This window comes from Phoxinus phoxinus (genome assembly GCF_949152265.1).
Source record: "Phoxinus phoxinus genome assembly, chromosome: 16".
Lineage (NCBI taxonomy): Eukaryota > Metazoa > Chordata > Actinopteri > Cypriniformes > Leuciscidae > Phoxinus > Phoxinus phoxinus.
Window position 1 is genome coordinate 12,417,237 of NC_136891.1, and position 20,901 is coordinate 12,438,137.

Here is a 20,901-nt window from a genome sequence, read left to right on the forward strand (position 1 = left end):
AATGGAGCGCTGTGAAGAAGTGTAGGACCTCTGTGGGAGCTCGTTCTTGGCTGCGCTGTGATTGGTCAATCTACATTCTAGGGCGTGGCTTAGCCAAAGGCGAAATCCAATCATCGTTTTTCAGTTTTTGGAAATACTTTAAAGGGCACCTATTATGACATTTAAAATGTTCCTAATGTTGTTTAGGGAGTCCCCAACAACAGTTTTACGTGCATGCAATGTCAAAAAACACTTTTGTTTTCGTATAATATGCATTTATTTTTACCTGATTTGCTCACCGACTCCCAAATGATTCGTTCAACGACTAATTTTTCCAAACCCCTCCTTTGCGCGACGCTAATCTGCGTTGATTGGTCAGATGACCCAGCAGTGTTTACAGAGATAATACTTATTGTTTAACACGGAGTACAATGATGCTTTTAGCAATTAAATCGTGTTATAATAATGATTATAGTCCACTGCTTTGTAGTTTGTAGTAAAAAACTAAAAATAAGATAAAGAATTTAATGTTATGTTAGCGAGCATAGCCCAGAGTTCATATTGTAAAAGCACAATCAGTCTTTGTTTGCATTAGCCCGATGCATAAACATAACGTTTTTACAAAAAAAAAAAATGCAGTTACGTTACTACGAGGTATTATTCTATTCTTTAAGACAACTCCGAAAACAACGACAAACACTTCACATATCTCAATACAATTGTCATTGAAGAGAAGCTAAACGGTGCTTACACAACAAACAAAGTAATAATTTAGCATGCTACATAAAACATAAAAGCAACAATTATTAATAACACTTACAGGTTGTGATACGGAGGAGGAAGCTGATGCAAATACACTTAGAAATTAACCTTCCTTCAATATCAGCCGGCTCGCAAATCCAAGTTTGATTGCATTTAAAAAGCAATCGTCTTCAAAATGGCGCGAACAAAGCACAAGGACTGTATAGTTATATGAATTGTAGCAACTTAGTCTTCAAATGCTCCTCCTTGGGCAGTTGAAAAAAGTTGGCTTTTGAGTCGCACTTCAGAACACAGCGTCTCGTCGCCATGATGTTTTTCCTGGCCTTGGAGCGCAATAAGTGGGCGTATCGTATTCAAATAACTTGACAAGTTGATCAAGTTATCTTGATCAGAGAAAAAGCTTCGGTCTTCTAACGATTCATAAAAATGACTCCGAGTCGACTCTTACTTTTGAAAGACAATAACTTTATATACGGTGCACTTTCATATTTCAAACTTTGCAGGATGTTTTTCTTCACTTAGATCTATGTTACACACTACATGAAAGGTACATTTCAAAATTCCATAATAGGTGCCCTTTAACGGATGCCTTTACGCGCTTGTTTTGACATACCTAGAATTTTTAAAATGGCGTTTGTTATTGTTTACGTCCTTGAAATGGTCTAACGTTATATATTAAACGGTTTAAATTAAAATGTAGCACTTGTAAAGATGGAACCAAAGCAAAAACAACTGTAAATCGGGTTAATTTGATTTCATACTGACTGTAACTTACGGGTAGCTTCACCAACACTGATAATAGGAAATTCAATAAATAATATCAATTACATTTAAATTGTATGCCAGGTTATTATTATTTTTTACAATTTGTTCACTGAGTTACAGGTGAAATATATCTGACTTTTATTTTGAAGTTTCGCCTGGCTTATGCGCGCACCCGGAAGTGCCCGTGTGATCCTTATGACGGTGGCTTGGATGTCTTCATTCGTCTTGGAAACAGAAATGCAGACAGACGTCTTGATCAGAAGATAGCTGGTCGATTATTATTATTATCATTACTGTGTAACCGACAGATATCAATCATGGCTAACGGTAAGTGAGCAGCTCTGACTCTCGCACTAACGAGCTGTCAGGTTAGTTTAAGAGACTAAATGATCATAACAACAACCTGTAACATCATGCTGCTTGTACTTTATTATATGAGGCGTTGGTTTATTATATGAGCCTTTGGTTTATTATATAAGGTGTTGGTTTATAAAGTGGCGTGTGGTTATTGGTGCTGGTGTGTGACTCGAGTCAGTGCAGTGATGCTGATGATGTTTCTGTCTCAGAGTCAGTGAGTGTGATCTTCAAGATCTACTGCCTGTCTGTCATGACCCTGATCGCTGCCACATACACGGTGGCGCTCAGATACACCCGGACCGTGTCCTCGGACCTGTACTTCTCCACCACTGCGGTCTGCGTCACTGAGGTCATCAAGCTGCTGCTGAGTCTGCTGATGCTGGCCAGGTGTGTGTGAGCCTGACACTGGCCCTGTCTCCTCATGTCATGTGTGATCTGATGTGCTGTGATGCTGTGTGTCGCAGGGAGACGGGGGACCTGGTCCGCTGCAGGACCGCTGTGGTCACACACATCTTCAGAAGCCCCAAAGAGCTGCTGAAGCTGAGCGTGCCGTCGGTGGTGTACGCCATCCAGAACAACATGGCCTTCGTGGCCTTGAGCAACCTGGACGCCGCTGTCTACCAGGTATTATGAACATCTGTAGAAATACAGATTCTTTCATCATGAACTCGCTGTTTTCCAAACCCTCTATTTGAATGGAACAGAAAAATAGACATTTTAGTAAGAACCTTCATGTAGTTCTTTGCCATCACAACAGTTTATATCAAAACAGCAGTCTGACTCTGAACGACTGTAAGTCTGCCATTACATGATATATCTGCAGGGCTTGACATTAACATTTTTGCTCACCAGCCACTGTGGCTAAGAGTTTTCCAAAGTTTTCACTGGCCACAATTTTGACATCGATACTGCCAAAAACTGGCATATAGATATTTTTATAGCATCTCATAATTTGGCAGCCAGTATATTAGGCTGCTGTCACTTTAAAGCCAGACGCACGGATCCATTATACTGTTACACATGCGTTTTCTTTCTCAACTGTTTACGTTCACTTAAAACAGAACTGACTGTGTTTTCATGAATTCTCGCTAATACTGAAGTTTTGACATTATTTTGTGTGTATTTGACTGTTTAAGTGCAAGAAGCAGCGAAAAAGAACTCAAGATGGCTTGATATACACGCACTTTGGGTTTGAGCACAAAATCTGAGGGAATGAGTAAAATTATGTGCAATACACTCAATTCCACGCCGAAATTCAAGCCCTAACACCAACAATATTCAGTGAGTAAAACGAGTAAGTGAGGAGAGGCGGGTTTATGTGTAACTCGCTGTCAGAGAGATGAGAGAGAAAGAGCAGCTGGTGTCATGTGTCTATTCTGTGGAAAATGAGTATTGGAATTGTTTAAGATATTTCAGTATCGATTCGTAATGAAAAATCAATAATTTTGACAACACTACATTTCACTTAGTTTATTATTTCAGATGCCTTTTTAAAACTACAATTGAAAAATGCATATATTATATATACAATTCAACCCGCCAAAGTGGCTAGTAGGAGAGACTGCGTTACACGCCGCTGCTGAAATACACCTGTATTTGTCAGGTGTTAATGTCAAGCCCTAGGGTCTCATTTATAACCGTTGCGTACGCCACTTCCGGCGCATAAGTTGTGATTTATAAAAACAAACTTGACAAAATATCCATCCCTTCTTAAAGCTAGAGTAGGTAATGTTGGAGAGCTAGCCAGATTTGAAAGTGGCACCTCTTCTAAGCTCCGCCCCCTCCTGTCAGTGCTCCGTCCAAAGCTACGCCCCCCCACAAACATGAACGCGCATCCACATTTGGAGTCAGCTGTATGTACCTACCAGTGATGCGCGGGTTGATCCAAAATGAGCGGGTGCCTGCGCCCGCGGTTACGAGTCATCCAAAAATATTTTTAATGATATTCGGGTCGCGGTCGGTCGGGTCGTTTACCTTTGTAATTCATATAGTACTAGACACAATGTTCTATGAAATACACAGGTCAGGTCTACACTTTATTGTCTGAATGCGCGAGGATGACGCACGAGCAGTCTGCAGATGACAGTGGGAAATCCTTATTTACCTTTTGAATGTTGAGCGCGTTATTAACTTTTGAATAAAAGCTGACGCGGGACAAAATGCCCGATTTCCCAACGCGTTGAACTGAGCAATGCCATTGTGCCATTTTAATAGGCTACTTTTAAACGCATATAGCTCAGTAATGTCAGTTTTATGTAGCCTATTTGCTGAGAGGGGGCGGGATTTTTGTTGGGAAAGTCCGGGGAGAGACGCACAAGTCGATTAGGCTGGATAAACATGCAGCATCTTAACTGTTAAGAAAATGAAACGAAATAAATGAATAAATCAAGCCTTTATTACAAAACACTAGGCTATATCATACAGCATTCTGAAAAATGCGCACCCCTAGTTCCTCCGTCTAAGCGGGCGGTTAGTTGAAAACAAAACGTCGGTCGGGTGCGGGTTGTTTATACATTGACCCGCGCATCACTGCTGTGCACGCAGTGGTGCTCGGGCACGAGACATGAAGGCATTGGTTCTGATTGGTTCTTTACATTCGCACCGAATGGCAGTGATTGGTCAGAGTTTTTAATGTCCTACAGCTGCTACAGAGGTCAGATATTTTTCATTCCTTTTTCTGAACACATAATGTATTGACTACTATCAGAATAGAAGGACCATTTCACCCAGTATAAAAAAAAATGTTTCTGAACAGGATTACCAACCCTACCTTTAAATGTCAGCGCCGGCAAGCACGTTTGGCCGTTTAGTGAAACTGACGCATATATAGCCTATCTAACGCAGATTAAGTAAAACCGTAAATCTTCATTATGTGTCATAATAATACAGTGCATGTTCAGTTCACAATAACAGTTTAACAGTTTGTCAGGTGTTAATGTCAAGCCCTGGTTATCAGTGTGAGGAACAGACTGAAATACAAGTCGTTATTCCCTGACAATCGTCCCGTCTGCTGAAACTAGTGATTGGAGAAAATAATTTTATTTTATATTTTTTATATATTACATATTATTTTTTGAAACTTTGAATCTATTGAACCTGTTGCTTCGCAAAATTATTCACTGTTTTAAAACTCAGCCGGTCAGAACGGTGTGAATGCAACGCCCAAACAAGCATAAAAACAACTTTTACAAACCAATTGCAATTGTTATAATGAAAGTGAAATCTATAAAATAACAAATCAACCAATACCTAAAATAAATTAGAGCTGCATGATTAATTGTTAAAAGATTACGATCTTATTCCTAAATGACAGCAATTCGGCTTTATGTCTGTTAAATCTTTGACAAGTATGATCACAGTGAACATTCAGATCTGATCCAGAGGGCAGTTGTCAGGTCAGTAGTCATCTACTCTCACCTAAGCTTATGCTACTCCTACATCCTACGTCAAGCGTCAGGTCAAAGGTCGTCTACACTCACCTAAACTTACGCTACTCCTACATCCTACGTCAAAGGTCGTCTACACTCACCTAAACTTACGCTACTCCTACGTCAAGCGTCATGTCAGAGGTCGTCTACACTCACCTAAACTTACGCTACTCCTACATCCTACGTCAAGCGTCAGGTCAAAGGTCGTCTACACTCACCTAAACTTACACTACTCCTACATCCTACGTCAAGCGTCAGGTCAAAGGTCGTCTACACTCACCTAAACTTACGCTACTCCTACATCCTACGTCAAGCGTCAGGTCAGAGGTCGTCTACACTCACCTAAACTTACGCTACTCCTACATCCTACGTCAAGCGTCATGTCAGAGGTCGTCTACACTCACCTAAACTTACGCTACTCCTACATCCTACGTCAAGCGTCAGGTCAAAGGTCGTCTACACTCACCTAAACTTACACTACTCCTACATCCTACGTCAAGCGTCAGGTCAAAGGTCGTCTACACTCACCTAAACTTACGCTACTCCTACATCCTACGTCAAGCGTCAGGTCAGAGGTCGTCTACACTCACCTAAACTTACGCTACTCCTACATCCTACGTCAAGCGTCATGTCAGAGGTCGTCTTCTCTCACCTAAACTTACGCTACTCCTACATCATGCGTCAGGTCAGAGGTCGTCTACTCACCTAAGCTTACGCTACTCCTACATCCTACGTCAAGCGTCAGGTCAGAGGTCGTCTACACTCACCTAAACTTACGCTACTCCTACATCCTACGTCAAGGGTCAGGTCAGAGGTCGTCTACTCTCACCTAAACTTATGCTACTCCTACATCCTACGTCAAGCGTCAGCTCAGAGGTCGTCTACTCTCACCTAAACTTACGCTACTCCTACATCCTATGTCAAGCGTCAGCTCAGAGGTCGTCTACACTCACCTAAACTTACGCTACTCCTACATCCTACGTCAAGGGTCAGCTCAGAGGTCGTCTACACTCACCTAAACTTACGCTACTCCTACATCCTACGTCAAGCGTCAGCTCAGAGGTCGTCTACTCTCACCTAAACTTACGCTACTCCTACATCCTACGCCAAGGGTCAGCTCAGAGGTCGTCTACACTCACCTAAACTTACGCTACTCCTACATCCTACGTCAAGGGTCAGGTCAGAGGTTGTCTTCTCTCACCTAAACTTACGCTACTCCTACATCCTACGTCAAGCGTCATGTCAGAGGTCGTCTTCTCTCACCTAAACTTACGCTACTCCTACATCATGCGTCAGGTCAGAGGTCGTCTACTCACCTAAGCTTACGCTACTCCTACATCCTACGTCAAGCGTCAGGTCAGAGGTCGTCTACACTCACCTAAACTTACGCTACTCCTACATCCTACGTCAAGGGTCAGGTCAGAGGTCGTCTACTCTCACCTAAACTTATGCTACTCCTACATCCTACGTCAAGCGTCAGCTCAGAGGTCGTGTACACTCACCTAAACTTACGCTACTCCTACATCCTACGTCAAGGGTCAGGTCAGAGGTCGTCTTCTCTCACCTAAACTTACGCTACTCCTACATCCTACGTCAAGCGTCAGCTCAGAGGTCGTCTTCTCTCACCTAAACTTATGCTACTCCTACATCCTACGTCAAGCGTCAGCTCAGAGGTCGTGTACACTCACCTAAACTTACGCTACTCCTACATCCTACGTCAAGGGTCAGGTCAGAGGTCGTCTTCTCTCACCTAAACTTACGCTACTCCTACATCAAGGGTCAGGTCAGAGGTCATCTTCCTCTGTCTTTCCATCCAAAGATGCAAATTTAACTTGTGCGCAAAATGGGAATATCGCATAAAACATTTGCGAATAAAGCAGCGTTTCCATCCAGTGAGTCGAAAAGAACAAAATTGTCACTTTCAGATAAACTAAGAAAAGTAGGAGAAGCCACTGTAAATAATCATTTAGTATATAATTAACTATTTGGGCCTTAAAGCGTGCAAATGAAATGCAATAAACGCGTTTCTGAGGCAGATGCCGCTGTTTGGGAACGGTGTCGTGTAAGACGGTTCTGGTAGGCGTTACAGAATGACCAAAACAGCATTACAGATCTCATGCAAAGTCACATGATTTTTTTTTTGGAGGAATTTATGCGATAAATGTGTTTCCATTCTAGTTTATGCGCATGTCTTCTTATCGAATAAAACATTTATCCGACTCAAACGAGCGCATAAGTTTTTTTTGTGCGCATTTTTAGAATTCATGTGCATCATGGCGTTTCCATCCAGCAGTTTTTAATGCAATATTCCAAAATGCACGGTAGATATAAACATAGCTATCGATTCATTAATTCATCAAAGATATTTGTTCAAAAAAACTGATTCATCCAATAATGAAACAAGTGAAGTCTTTATGAGTCATTGAATCATTCATTCAACCAAATTTAAAAAAATCGAATTAATTAAAAAATCTAATTAATAAAAAAAAAAAAAAGAATAGACTGCAGCAACTGACATTTTGTCTAGTAAATTGCATGTTACTTTGTTTAGTTGTCTGGTCAGAATCGTGGGAGAATCATGATCTCAGTTTTAAATGAGAAAACGAAAAAAATGTGATTCTCAATTTATCCAGATTCATTCAGCTCTACATTAATTAGGAAGTGTCTGTATAATCTTTATTATTTTAGTGTAGTGCTTTGGAGAGCTTGGTTTAAACTGCAACTCCTCCTATTTATTATATATATTATACAGTAATTCAAAGTCTACAAATTAATGAAACTGATGAGAAACGCTGGATCGTGTGTTCACAGAGATCAGCCTCTAGCCGTGAACCATTTAAATCTCCAAACCGTTATGATGTGACAGCCTTGTTTACTGAAATCTGGTGACTTTGCCAGTTTTATATGAGCTCAGAATCACTGATTCAAAACAAATGATTCTCAAAAGTTTGGAAGCTTTTTAAAGCTGAGTTTTGAAAGCGTCCATCACTAGCTGAAACTCACATCTAGCCTCATTTATACACACAATTCTGAAGTGTGGCATCATGTTCGGTTCTGTAGAGGAGGAGCAGGGGTGTTTTCATGGCATCAATGATGTCGATTAACTTTTTTTTTTTTTTTTTTTACAATTTTTATTATACAGACAAAAAAATTAAATAAAAAGTGTACATTAAATCATTAAAGATGCAAGCATAAAAGAGAAAAAACAATTGTCTGCACTTATCTTTTACACATTCCTTTCCAACATATAACTAAATGAGGAAAGAAAAAAGAAAAAGAACCACAGCAACAACAGAATAAGTTCTCAACCAGAGATTTATCTGGTAATTAAGGGAAACTAGGGAAGTTAGTCTTAACAAAATTGCGGAGTTGAAAATACCTGAATAAGCCTGTAGTATGCAGGTTCAATTTGGACATAAGATTGGTGAATGTAGCAAAAAAATTATCAATAAAAAGATTGAAACACAGGTCATCCCCTTATCTTTCCATCTTTTAAAAGTGTGATCAATAGCTGGTGGTAAAAACAAGTGATTGTTGCAAATAGGACTTAAGACAGAAAGTGACTGTAATTAGAGGGACGCAGAGACAAAGGAGCAAAGACAAGTGCAGGGAGAGAAGAAAGACAAGTAGCAGCTTCTAGAGTACACCAGTTGACCTCCAGCGCATTACACCACAAGAAAATCTTAGAAATATTGGCGGACCAGTAATAAAAAAGAACATTTGGCAGAGCTAGACCTCCATCACGTTTATTTCGTTGCAGGATAATTTTATTTACTTTAGGAATTTTACCAGCCCAAATAAATGAGGAGATGATTTTATCTAGACATTTAAAAAAAGATTTAGGTAGAAAAAGAGGGAGACTGGAAGATAAATAAAAGTTGCGGCAAAACATTAATTTTAATGGTCTCCACTCTCCCAACAAGTGAAAGGGGTAGGCTGCCCCATCGTTTTAAGTCTAGTTTAATTTGCTCAACCAAATTCGTAAAGTTATTCTTAAGGAGAGAACTGAAAGAGTGTGAAATGTTTACACCTAAATATCGAAACCCTGAAGGAGAAAAATGAAAAGGTAGGGTGCTTTTAGAAAAAAATGTTTTGCCACGTCATTTATGGGGAAACATTCACTTTTGGTAAAGTTTAATTTGTAACCTGAAAAAGAGCAGTGATTTTAGATGAGAAAAAACTCAACCCAACTCACGTAAACCTCCAGCTGGCAACAGTGCCCAGGTTTCTGTCTGTCAGGAAACCGGTTTAGAGCCCAGAATGGAGACTTCACTCCCCTAAACTTTATGTGGAACTAAGTGAATTGTGGTTGGTAACTTTACATGGCAATCAGACGGTCTTCTGTCGCTTTAAAAGCTCGAGCTCTTTAAAGCAGGATGGATTCTGATTGGCTGTCAGTGTTTTTATCGTTCACTAGCTGAAAAGAAAAATCGTTCTGAAAATGATTCCGACAATATGGTTTCTCTGTAAGTTATTGTTATGGTTGTGGTGTTTACTTTGCTGTTCACATTTAGAATGATCTATCTTCATTATTATCGTTACACGACCAATGTTGACAGGAAGAGACATCAGATTGACAAGTTAAGTTTCCAAACACAATTCACTTATTTCAGCATGAAGTTTAGAGTTGTGAATGATAAACTTTATGATACTGTTAATGTGTTTTTACTCTTCCTTGAGCAGCGTGAAGATTTCCTCAAAAACCACATGAAAATAACAGCGTACAGGTTTGGATCATGAGTAAATAATGGCAGACTCCACATGAGTTCAGAGTGTGTGTAGTTCTCTCAGCTCTGCTTGAAGTCAACATAAAGTCACAATGAGCTCTGCTTGTCCTGTTCTCATTGCGAACGACTGATGATCAGTGTCCAAAAAACAAACAAACCTGTCTATCTTCATAATTCTCCTTTCAGCTGATGCCATGAGTCTCTTATGTGTCGAGCGCTGTCATATGGACTCCCGTCCAACCGGTTTTTCTTGTTGAATATCATGTTTGACTCAGAATATAGGAGATCAAACACATGTTTTCATGTTGGCAAACACTTTTCCTCATGATGAACACTTGACGCCGTTTTTACCGCTAGAGTACGGGGACAGAGGTGTGTGTCTGTTCCTGAAGCTTGTGTGTGTGTGTGTGTGTGTGTCAGGTGACGTACCAGCTGAAGATCCCCTGTACAGCGCTGTGTATGGTGCTGATGCTGAGCCGCTCTCTGAGCCGTCTGCAGTGGTTCTCCGTCTTCATGCTGTGTGGAGGCGTCACGCTGGTGCAGTGGACCCCCCCGCAGTCCACCAAAGTTCAGGTACAAACACTGATGGTTCAGCAGCCTTCACCTGCCATCAGAATTACGAGTTTCCTAGTCGGAAATTGGACATGCATGCCCTCTCAATTCGTATAACTACTGGGAAATTCTGAGATAACTTTGATATCTGATTCCTGAGTTGGGCGGGCTGATTGTTCACTAGTTTTTCCACAAGAGCTACAACGCCTTGTCCTGTATTTAAAGTAGTGCATTACACTCACTCACCGGCCACTGAACTGCTCATTAACAGTTATTATGACGTAGCAAAGCCTCGTTTACTGAAATCACTAGTGGCCACATATGAGCTGATGAATTGGCCTGTATAAATTCTGTAGGATTTTGCCTGTGACTCATATAGGGCAAAAAAAAAAAATAGGGCATATAAGACTTTACCTAAAGTCCTTAAAGAGTTAGTTCACTTTAAAATGAAAATTATCCCATGATTTACCCACTCTCAAGCCGTCATAGGTATATGACTTTTGTCTTTCAGACGAACACAATCGGAGTTATATTAATAAATATCCTGTCTTTTCCCAGCTTCATAATGGGAGTGAATGGTGCCTGAGATTTTAAAGCCCAAAAAAGTGCATCAATCAATGATAAAAGTAATATGCAGATGTCCGTTACCAGAAGACAGTGATTATAGAATATAAAGTTATAAATATATTGATATTTTTCTTTATAAGGCTTTTATTAACCGCCTGGAGACGTATGGATTTACTTTTATGATGGATGGATGCACTTCAAAATCTCATCCTCCATTTACTCCCATTATAAAGCCAGGAAGAGCCAGGATATTGTTTAATATAACTCTGATTGTGTTTGTCTGAAAGAAGAAAGTCATATACACCTAGGATGGCTTGAGGATGAGTAAATCATGGGCTAATTTAAATGTTTAGGTGAACTGTCCCTTTAATGTGTGTCTGTGCTTCAGGTGGAGCAGAACCCGTTCCTGGGCTTCATGGCGATCGCCGTCGCGGTCCTCTGCTCCGGGTTTGCAGGTATTGTGTGTTCACTCGTGTTATTGATGGTTTCTCGCATTAGGGAACATGAGTGACTCTCTGTTTTGGATCAGGTGTGTACTTTGAGAAGGTCCTGAAGAGTTCGGACACCTCTCTGTGGGTGCGAAACATCCAGATGTACCTGTCAGGAATCGTGGTGACCCTCATCGGGGTCTACCTGACAGACGGCGCCCAGGTCTTGGAGAAAGGCTTCTTCTACGGATACACGCCGTGGGTCTGCTTAGTCATCTGTGAGTGACGTCAGCATGACCTTTATTTCTGAGGGCTGCAGTCATGTTACCGGTAGTTTAAAGAAGAGCAAGAACGCCCTGCCCATATATATATTTAAATAGACGCTGCATGCTCTTGAAAGCCATTGATGAAGTGGTCCGACTGGTTTCTCGTGTGTTTTCTGCCTACAGTTTTGGCGAGCGTGGGAGGAATGTACACGTCTGTGGTGGTGAAATACACCGATAACATCATGAAGGGCTTTTCTGCGGCCGCTGCGATCGTGCTGTCCACCGTGGCGTCTGTCCTTCTCTTCGGCCTGCAGATCAGTGAGTGTTCAGTCTCGTCTTCTGATCAGTAGGCCTGAAACTGACATGACTGTGATGCTCCAGTGGCGACCTGACTGCTGGTGGATTTCTGTGAGAACTGAGTCTTTACGAGACTCGTCCGCCAGTGTGTCGGTCCGTCAGGTCCTGCTTAAGCACCAAAATAAAGAGCTAATGATGGGTTTCATCTGTATTTGATGATAGGAAATCTAGTCACAAAATTGACCAGTGCATGGAAAAAATATTTGTCCCTGTCTTACCTTAAAACTAAAATACTACAGATACAACTTTTGATTTTATTAATGTATTAGTAATTGTTGAAATTAGGGTTGTCAAAGTTAAAGGAACACGCCACTGTTTTTTGAAATAGGGCTTATTCACCGTCTCCCCTACATTTAGATAGGTGGGCAAACCCATTTTTGTCTCAGTGCATGCATTGCATTGTCTTAGTCTGGCAGAGCTTAGCTTAGCATAATGAATGTAATCCTTTGTTGCCGGATAGCATGTCGTGAGTAAAAGTGATCCAAAAAAAAAGAAAAAAATTACTTCTTGTGGCCTACGTATTCACGAGTACATATAGCGATGCAGATTAAGACTAGGTGATTGACTTGGGACTATATTGGGGTGAAGCACAGGAGAGGCACTGCTACTTGGGCGCAGAGATATCACGCAACCCAAATATCTTCGATATCTCTGCGCCCAAGTAGCAGTGCTTCGCCTGTGCTTCACCCCAATATAGTCCCAAGTCAATATCTGCCTAGAAAATGAACCGGAACTAAGATTAATGAATGTTGTAGAAGTATTTTCCATCATTAGTTCATGTTAACAAACAGGCCTCTATTGTAAAGTGTGGTTTTCGAGGAGCATCGTGGTCATTCTGCGCTCATTCACTCTCTGATCTTTGCAGCGACGACGTTCATCTTAGGAGCATTGCTGGTGTGTGTGTCCATCTACATGTACGGACTGCCCTTACAAGACACCAGCAAACTGCTGAAGCCCAGCACAGACCGAGAGGACACGCAGAAACTCATCGCCGTCTGACACTGACCAACACATGACTCTCGCTGTTCACAGCTGCACATAAACTGACCAGAGCAACACTACATCAGGAGGAAGGAGAAGCGTTTCATTCGGCTGTGCTGCGGATGATGATGATGATGAAGGAGGGTGGAGGTGGGGTCTATGGGGAAGAATGTGGGGGTTTTCTATCTATATAAAATCATTTATACTATAGGACTTGATGCAGATGGTGAGACACTGCCGCAAGGAATGAACACTGATGCCAAAACCGCATACTGAACGTCGGACAGGTTTTTTTGTTCAGGATCTTTGTTTAGATTTCCAGTGTCAATTGCTGGAGGGTTCTTAAATATTTACGTAAGCTGAGCGTGAAAAGGATCCCGACAGGTCTGTATCGCCGGCTCGTTTTAATCACAGAGCAAACGTTGACAGATACGCCTTGTAATCCAGGACAATCGCTGTGTGTTTGAGGCGGCTCTGACGGACTGATGTGTTTCTGCAGACATGATATTAAACGTGTCTGAAGTCAAGCTCTCATATAGTGGGCGTTTACACGCATCAAGCCCGAATCCGTAAACTTTGCAATCCGATTCACATATTTGTTTACATGTGCATTACATTTATTTAGAACAAAACTGCATTTAGAAACAGAGAAAGTAATCATTTGCGTTTTTGCCTTGATGCATTCTGGGGGTTTTAAAAAGTCTTAATTCACCCTTTCACAAATTAAGCTCTTAAAAATGTCTTAAATTAAAGTCTTAAATGCATGAAGTTTTGAAATTAAATTAAGCATTGCAAAGACAAAGAGCATCTTTCCTGTTTTCCAATTCAAATATCTAAACCTCTTCAATACTTTTACTTGAGATGCAAATGTAAAATTAAAATGAGTTTATACTTAAATCAAGAACAGATATCTGTCAATGAGTTATGAAAACTTCCCATTGAATTAAGATGATTTTTATATATGATCTAATAAATGCATCTTGATTTAAGAATACAGTGGTACTGGAAAACAAGACAGAAATAGTAAGCAAGAGCATCACCTTTGTGCAGTGTGATCAGAAGGTACAGTCAAATATATTTATATGTTCTAGTGTTTGGAAAAAATGAATTAATAAAAGTAATCAGGATATCAGTTATTTTCAAACTCTGAAGTGTTGTTAATACAGCTCATTGTGTTTCTCTCTAGACAGTTACATTCAGAGAACATATTGAAGTATTATGTTCCCATCACTTTATTCCTTTAATATTCAGTACTTGGTCTTAAATTTACCTTCATAAACCTGCATCAATTATTTTTTTAAATGTCTGAAAAGCTTTAGAAAATATTTCATCTCCTCCAGTGAACATCACAGCACTACACAAGTTCATTTTAAATATTTTAAATACTTCTTCACATGGCTAAAATGTTCCGGTTAAACACAAGATTTAATTGTTTGGAGGAAGGGCTCAGTGTGATTGAGCCATCACCTGATTATTAACTGATTATTTGGTTGCATGTAAACGTGGGTCTTTATTTTGTCTGTGGTTTGGAGGTGAAGGTCACGTACCTGTGTTGCTGATCAGGGTTTCATACTTTTCCAGACTCAACACACCATATTTTACATACATGATTCATACAGCATTACATTTGGCATATAGAACAATCATCTGTAAATACTTATATTTTCTGTTTCATTGTTTTTTCTCGAAGTGATATACATGCGCTTACATGATGAGGAGAAACTTAAAACACTTTATAACCAGCATATATTCACCTCTGGCACATCAGTTTGATACTGTAATCATGGTTTGATGTTGCTGAAGTCTGATTTAGATTGTTTGCTCCTATATCTGTCACAGGTTTGACAGTAAATATTTCAAACGTTTAAAAGAGTTGCTTATGGTAAAGACAAAACCGTTTAGCACAATGAAAATGTGTCATGTTTGACAATTACTCAAGGACCACTTTTGGCATGAAATCACTTTGTATTTATGATACATTTTTAGAAATTCTTAATTTTATATTTTAGAAATCTAAATAGGGGCAATAGTGTGGAAACATTTTTCCATAATCGGTTTTCTTTTTTTCCATACTTATCCAGACCTGGAAATTACTCCAATAAAATTCCTTACTTTTTCAGACACTTCTGCATTTAAACAGATCCGATACTACAAAACCAGTTATGTCCTGTTCTGAGGGGCTTGTGCAGCGTCATTCCACAGTGATAATTTAATTATGGGCAATAATTGCATAAAACATGATGTTGTGTGTTAACCAAGAAATGAACAAATATTAAAGAAAAAGACTTTTATTACAGGAATTCACATTTTGTCCACTGGTGTAATACCCAGAATCCTCATCCCACTGGCCAGCACTGAGCGGACGGAGCTGAACAGACAAAGTCGGGCCTGAGGAAACACACACTTTAAGCGTCAGTCCAGCTGCTGAACAGTCTCTGATAGTAAGTGTGTGTGTGTGTGTGTGTGTGTGTGTGTGTGTGTGTGTGTGTGTGTGTACCTGGGCCGTCGCCGCTGGACTTCCCTTCACGGGCAGCTCTCGATGAGCCGACGCCACCAGGTGACTGAAAACACAGTAAAACCTCATCAGAGCAAACAATGACAGCCCATAAACCCAGTAATTCCAGCAAAAACTACAGTCCTTTCAGTCCTGGTGACTCGCTGCCCTACACATTCCGTTAAAAGCCTTGTTCAGACTGTCAGTCCAAACCTGATTTTTGTGCACATCAGATTGTAATCTGATCACATTAACAAGAGTGAACAGCAAAAGTCATGTTGTAAATAAGACAAATTAAATCTGAATTGCAAACCCCTGTATGTTGTGGTTTATGAGGTATGCCTTACAACGCAATGACATTACCATAGAAACCAACAGTTGCGATACACAAGTGTGGACATAAATAAGTTTAGATCAGATTCCAATCAGATGCACAAATAATCTGATATGGACTGATAGTGTGAACTAAGGGTGCGTTTACACGATGTACTAAAAACTGAAACTTTTTTCCTTTGTGTATTTCATGCAAGTATTGTTTTCAAAAACTTGCACTTTGAAACCCGTTTTCAAAAAGTTTTCAGGCCACCGAAACGCCCCCATCCCCCAGTGGCGACCTGACTGCTGGTGGAGTCTTTACGAGACTCGTCCGCCAGTGTGTCAGTCCGTCAGGTCCTGCTTAAGCACCAAAATAAAGAGCTAATGATGGGTTTCATCTGTATTTGATGATAGGAAATCTAGTCTCAAAATTGACCAGTGCGTGGGGGGGGGGGACTCCTTTAGTGCCTTACCTTAAACCGGTATAATAACGTTTTTTGTCCTTTTATGCATTCCTTGTTAGGCTCTTAATAGAGGTGAATGTATCACAGCTAATATGTGATAGCAAGGCATGCAGTGCAGAACCAGCCCAAGGCAAGAAGCCCAGGTTGAAAGAGAGCAGGGAGATGGAGGGAAGGCCCTACACCACACCCGATCCCCACTGCACTGATGAGGAGGAGTTGAACTGTGACCAGATGATTGACTGGGCAATTATGGTGTTGTAGTTTGTCCTACCCTTCTGCCTACCCTTCTGCTACACACTCAGAAGTATTTACTCAGCGTGGTGTCAGTAGGTGAACTGGGATGATCATGTGTACCTGAGGGTCATGAGGAAGTTGACCAGGTGTCTGGGCTGCAGGTCATTCACCGACTGAAGAAGCACTTCATCATATCTGCAAACAATCAGCCAGTCAGACATTACTGTGGTACAATTACACTTTCATACTAGAAGCGAAGTCTCCATTCACAAATTATTATTTGGAACAAATAAACTGTCAACCTCTCCTGCTTCTATTATTAAACTGACCGCTTATATCACGATTACCACATCTCAAGACATTGTTCAGATGTTTGATCAAGACATTTGTCAGAGCTTTTTAATCTTTCTATAGTGTGTAATGTTGCTGTTTGAGCATGAAAACGAGAGTTATTCTCTATATCAGAGTCAGTGTTTCTGAACTCCTGAAACGCCTCCATTGTAGTCTTGAGTTTCTTCCGGGAACGAACACGTCACAATATTCCTCATTATAATCATTAATAAGCAGAATAAAGGGGCGGGGCCTGGTTGAGTTTGTAGTGTGTTAAACTGGCGGTTATGGTAAGGGGCGGGACATTTCCCAAACACACTCGAAGCGCTCAACCAATCACAACACACTGCTCCAGCCGACCAATCAGAGCACAGTGTGTTTTTCAGGAGGGACTTCATAGAGACAGGAACTAAACAGCGTTACTGACAGACTGGGAAGAGAGGAGCTGCAACAATGGAGAATATCAAGCGTAGCGTCAGTTCTGGCAGGTCACGTTAGTCAAGCTCGCATCAGCTGATCCACGTCTACCTATACAGGAATACGACACCCATCACTGTATACATATATAAGCTCCTTCCGTATTATCAGCAGCTATGGCGTTTCTCAGGAGCGAATTACCCTCCTCCATCCCCAGCTCCTCCTCTCGTCAGTCAGGATTTGGCATTCTGATTCCCCTTGAATCAGAATAAATTCTCGAATTATGTTGTACTTTAAAATCTTGAATTAATGATATCTGCAATACATTCATGTTGGGGTTCTGTTCTGTTTACCCTAAGGGGGGTTACTCTTATCGGTGCTAGGCTGCACAGGGAGATTCAAGCAGGAAAACGTGTGTGTGTGTTCCGTGTGTGTTCCGTGTGTGTGTGTGTGTGTGTGTGTGTGTGTGTGTGTGTGTGTGTGTGTAGGTGTGTGTGTGTGTGTGTGTGTGTGTGTGTGTGTGTGTGTGTGTGTGTGTGTGTGTGTGAGAGATGTGCTTTCCATTGATGAAAAAATGTTGACAGACCTGGAACTACTTTATAGTGTGTTTCTGTTTACTGGAAAACAATTGCACAACTCATGACAGCATGTATTCCACTGTTCTTTCCTTCATTATTTCATCACTTATATGATGTGAACTGAATAGATGAGCTTTAAAAAACAACAACTCATAGTCTCCATACCGATACGATTCAACATTTATCGGGGTGGAGCGTCCCTGCCTCCTCCAGTGATGTTGTCGGACCAGCTTCACTGGCTTTAGAGCAGCGTGGTGGTGTTATGTATGTGAAGCATGTGTGATAAAAGTGACGCTCACCTGAGCAGGTGCTGGAGAACTGACACACTTCTGCTGTCCATGAGAGGAGAGACGTCACGGCAAGAGTACGTCTCACTCGCATGTCTCCTCAGCAAACTGTGAAGACAAACACAGCCACGCTACACAAACACATTCATGAGCCAGATCTGCACATCCAGCTGGTCATTACTGCAGCGCTAAATAAACAGTGCATCAGGACTGGGATAGACATCATCCGGATGTTACCAAATAAATTAATATAGATTAGAGACTAAATGACCTTAAGTGAGAAGACAGACAGTTTGGAGTGACACGAGACACATGAAACTATTACAGCACTTCACCTGACAGACACAACCATCTATTATATACAGATTAAAGCCATTAGAGACAGATGTTGTCCAATCAGCATCACTGACTCCAGAGATGCGGGTCTTAAATGTATTTAAAGTGCCCCTATTATGCTTTTTGGTAAATTCCCTTTCATGTAGTGTAGTTCAGCTGTTTGTGAATGAAAAGGTCTGCAAATTTTTTACAAATTAAAGTGCAGATACATCACAAAGAGTTGTTGTCTTCTTAAAAGAAAGAACGAATCTGAACAGCCTGAAACGAGACATCAGTAATTCCAGTCCTACATAGGTTTGATTGGCTGAACAGCATCTCCTTTGCCCCTCATACACTGTAGTTTATCTGAGACTGGAAGAGTTTGGTTTGTGTTATTCATGTCGAGAAGACGCTGTTTCATGATTGATACGGTAAAACCCACGCCATCGTTCCAATTAGAGCAAAGCAGATCAATCACAACAGACTGGACCATCTGACCAATCAGAGCAGAGTAGACCAATCAAAACAGACTGGACCATCTGACCAATCAGAGCAGAGTAGACCAATCACAACAGACTGGACCATCTGACCAATCAGAGCAGAGTAGACCAATCACAACAGACTGGACCTTCTGACCAATCAGAGCAGAGTCGGCTCTCAGAAAGGAGGGGTTTAGAGAGACTCAATCTTTGTTTGAACTGTTTCAGACACTGAGAAAAGAGCTGATGCTGCAGTAGATATTATGAGAAAATTAAAAGTGTTTTTTCGACTTTGGATGCATGTAAACCTGTTGTAGGAGAAAACAAAAGAATTAGAAGCCTTTTAAAATAGCATAATAGGGGCACTACAAGTATTTGAACATCATGAAACAAGCCGCTCCAGTCGTTTAAATAAAATGTGTACCCAGTGAGCTAAACTCTCCCAAAAACTCCTTTAGTTGTCATCCTCATTTGTAAACACAGTATAAAGGTTTTCTAATGGTATTATAGCAACTATCTGTATATAAACCAATATTCAATAGTTCATGCATTGTATGTTACGTGGATGTATATTGAACTGTTGGTGTGTTATTTTATTTTTTTATCCGAGTTCGTAGGTGGAGTCTCGAGAAGGGATTTTCCCTGTACAGCTGAAGTGAAGTGACGACATGGGAGTTCCTGCTATTTAAGCCGAGACTGTGTTGATGGCGTTCTCTCTCGCTCTCATCGCTTCTCGCCGCCCATCTCGCTCGCGCGCTTGATTGTCAGCTGTGGGTTTCTCGCCGCGTGGCGGGATTACTCATCGCCTTGTCTCTCCATGCTGGAGCAACTTTAATGATTGTTTTCTAACTTCAGTTTATTCTTTAAACCAGGTAGTGGTGTTATTTTCTTAGTTCATTTTATTATTTATTTAGTACAGCGAAGGTAAGCAGTTGCCCGGAAGATTCACCTGTTTTCTATTATTTCGGGAGTTAGGTAAGACCTCTCTCTGGAACTATAGGTGTAGATAAGGGTTCCTGTTTTCTCGTAGCTGCCCTACCCGTGTTATTAATTTGGATTAATTTATGATTATTGATTGTTCATCTCCTGAGGTGCTTGACTGTATTTCTTATTAAAACATGGCGTGATTAACGTCAGAAACGCTACCCAATCGTCTGTGATTTCTGATATGTTCGGTCCTTGTGTTTGATCTAAACGAGCTAAAATGGATTAAGGCCCGTAACAGTATACTATTAGGTGTGTGTGTGTGTGTGTGTGTGTGTGTGTGTGTGTGTGTGTGTGTGTGTGTGTGTGTGTGTGTGTGTGTGTGTGTGTACCTGCAGAGTCGGGCATGTGTGTACTGCAGAAACACACCCGTGTCTCCTTGAGCCTGCAGGACTTTGTCCCAATCAAATTTATAGTCTGACATCAGAGGCCCTTTGAAGTCCTGACAAACACATTAGATAAACATCAGCACACAAACCGATATAACCAAGGCTATAAAAAAAATGACACACACTCAGTCTGAATATGACAACAATCAATATGAAATTATGCCAGATCACACAATAAATCACACATTTCAGAAGTGAAATGCACTTAGAGGTGTGTGTGTGTGTGCGTGCGTGTGTGCGTGAGTACCTGTATGATTAAAGCGCTGATCCCAATCTTCTCGGCCGTCTGTTCTGGCTCCTCCAGCACTTTTGAAGCTACACAACATACAGAAAGAGCACCAGTTAACCAAAACCAGTTCATCATGCGATGTCAATGCGCTAGAAATCTCGGCTTTCTGTTTGACCACAACCTAAAATTTGATAAACAGATCAGTACTTTGTAAAAA

At 40.9% G+C, this 20,901-nt stretch overlaps 2 protein-coding genes across 4 annotated transcripts in view; one reads left to right on the top strand and one right to left on the bottom strand.

Moving 5' to 3' along the window:
- The first annotated feature begins 1,661 nt into the window (after nt 1–1,661).
- On the top strand, nt 1,662–13,780 carry slc35a1 (solute carrier family 35 member A1). The gene is made up of 8 exons (XM_079638942.1): nt 1,662–1,833; nt 2,073–2,250; nt 2,328–2,487; nt 10,439–10,591; nt 11,526–11,592; nt 11,667–11,843; nt 12,015–12,149; nt 13,054–13,780. The coding sequence occupies exons 1-8, from the start codon at nt 1,824–1,826 to the stop codon at nt 13,185–13,187; spliced, it is 1,014 nt and encodes a 337-aa protein (XP_079495068.1). The 5' UTR covers nt 1,662–1,823; the 3' UTR covers nt 13,188–13,780.
- Nucleotides 13,680–20,901, bottom strand: part of rars2 (arginyl-tRNA synthetase 2, mitochondrial) — a 32,245-nt gene continuing 25,023 nt past the window's right edge. The window contains exons 15-20 of one of the 3 annotated variants that reach the window (XM_079638936.1): nt 20,703–20,770; nt 20,399–20,508; nt 18,301–18,396; nt 16,797–16,871; nt 15,667–15,730; nt 13,680–15,557 (exon numbers count right to left, since the gene is read on the bottom strand). In XM_079638936.1, the coding sequence (XP_079495062.1) occupies nt 15,471–15,557; nt 15,667–15,730; nt 16,797–16,871; nt 18,301–18,396; nt 20,399–20,508; nt 20,703–20,770 (500 nt within the window). In that variant the 3' untranslated portion in view covers nt 13,680–15,470. Of the gene's footprint in view, nt 15,558–15,666; nt 15,731–16,796; nt 16,872–18,300; nt 18,397–19,185; nt 19,391–20,398; nt 20,509–20,702; nt 20,771–20,901 lie in introns of those variants that run through there. The other 2 variants (XM_079638937.1, XM_079638938.1) reach the window with 2 other exon arrangements.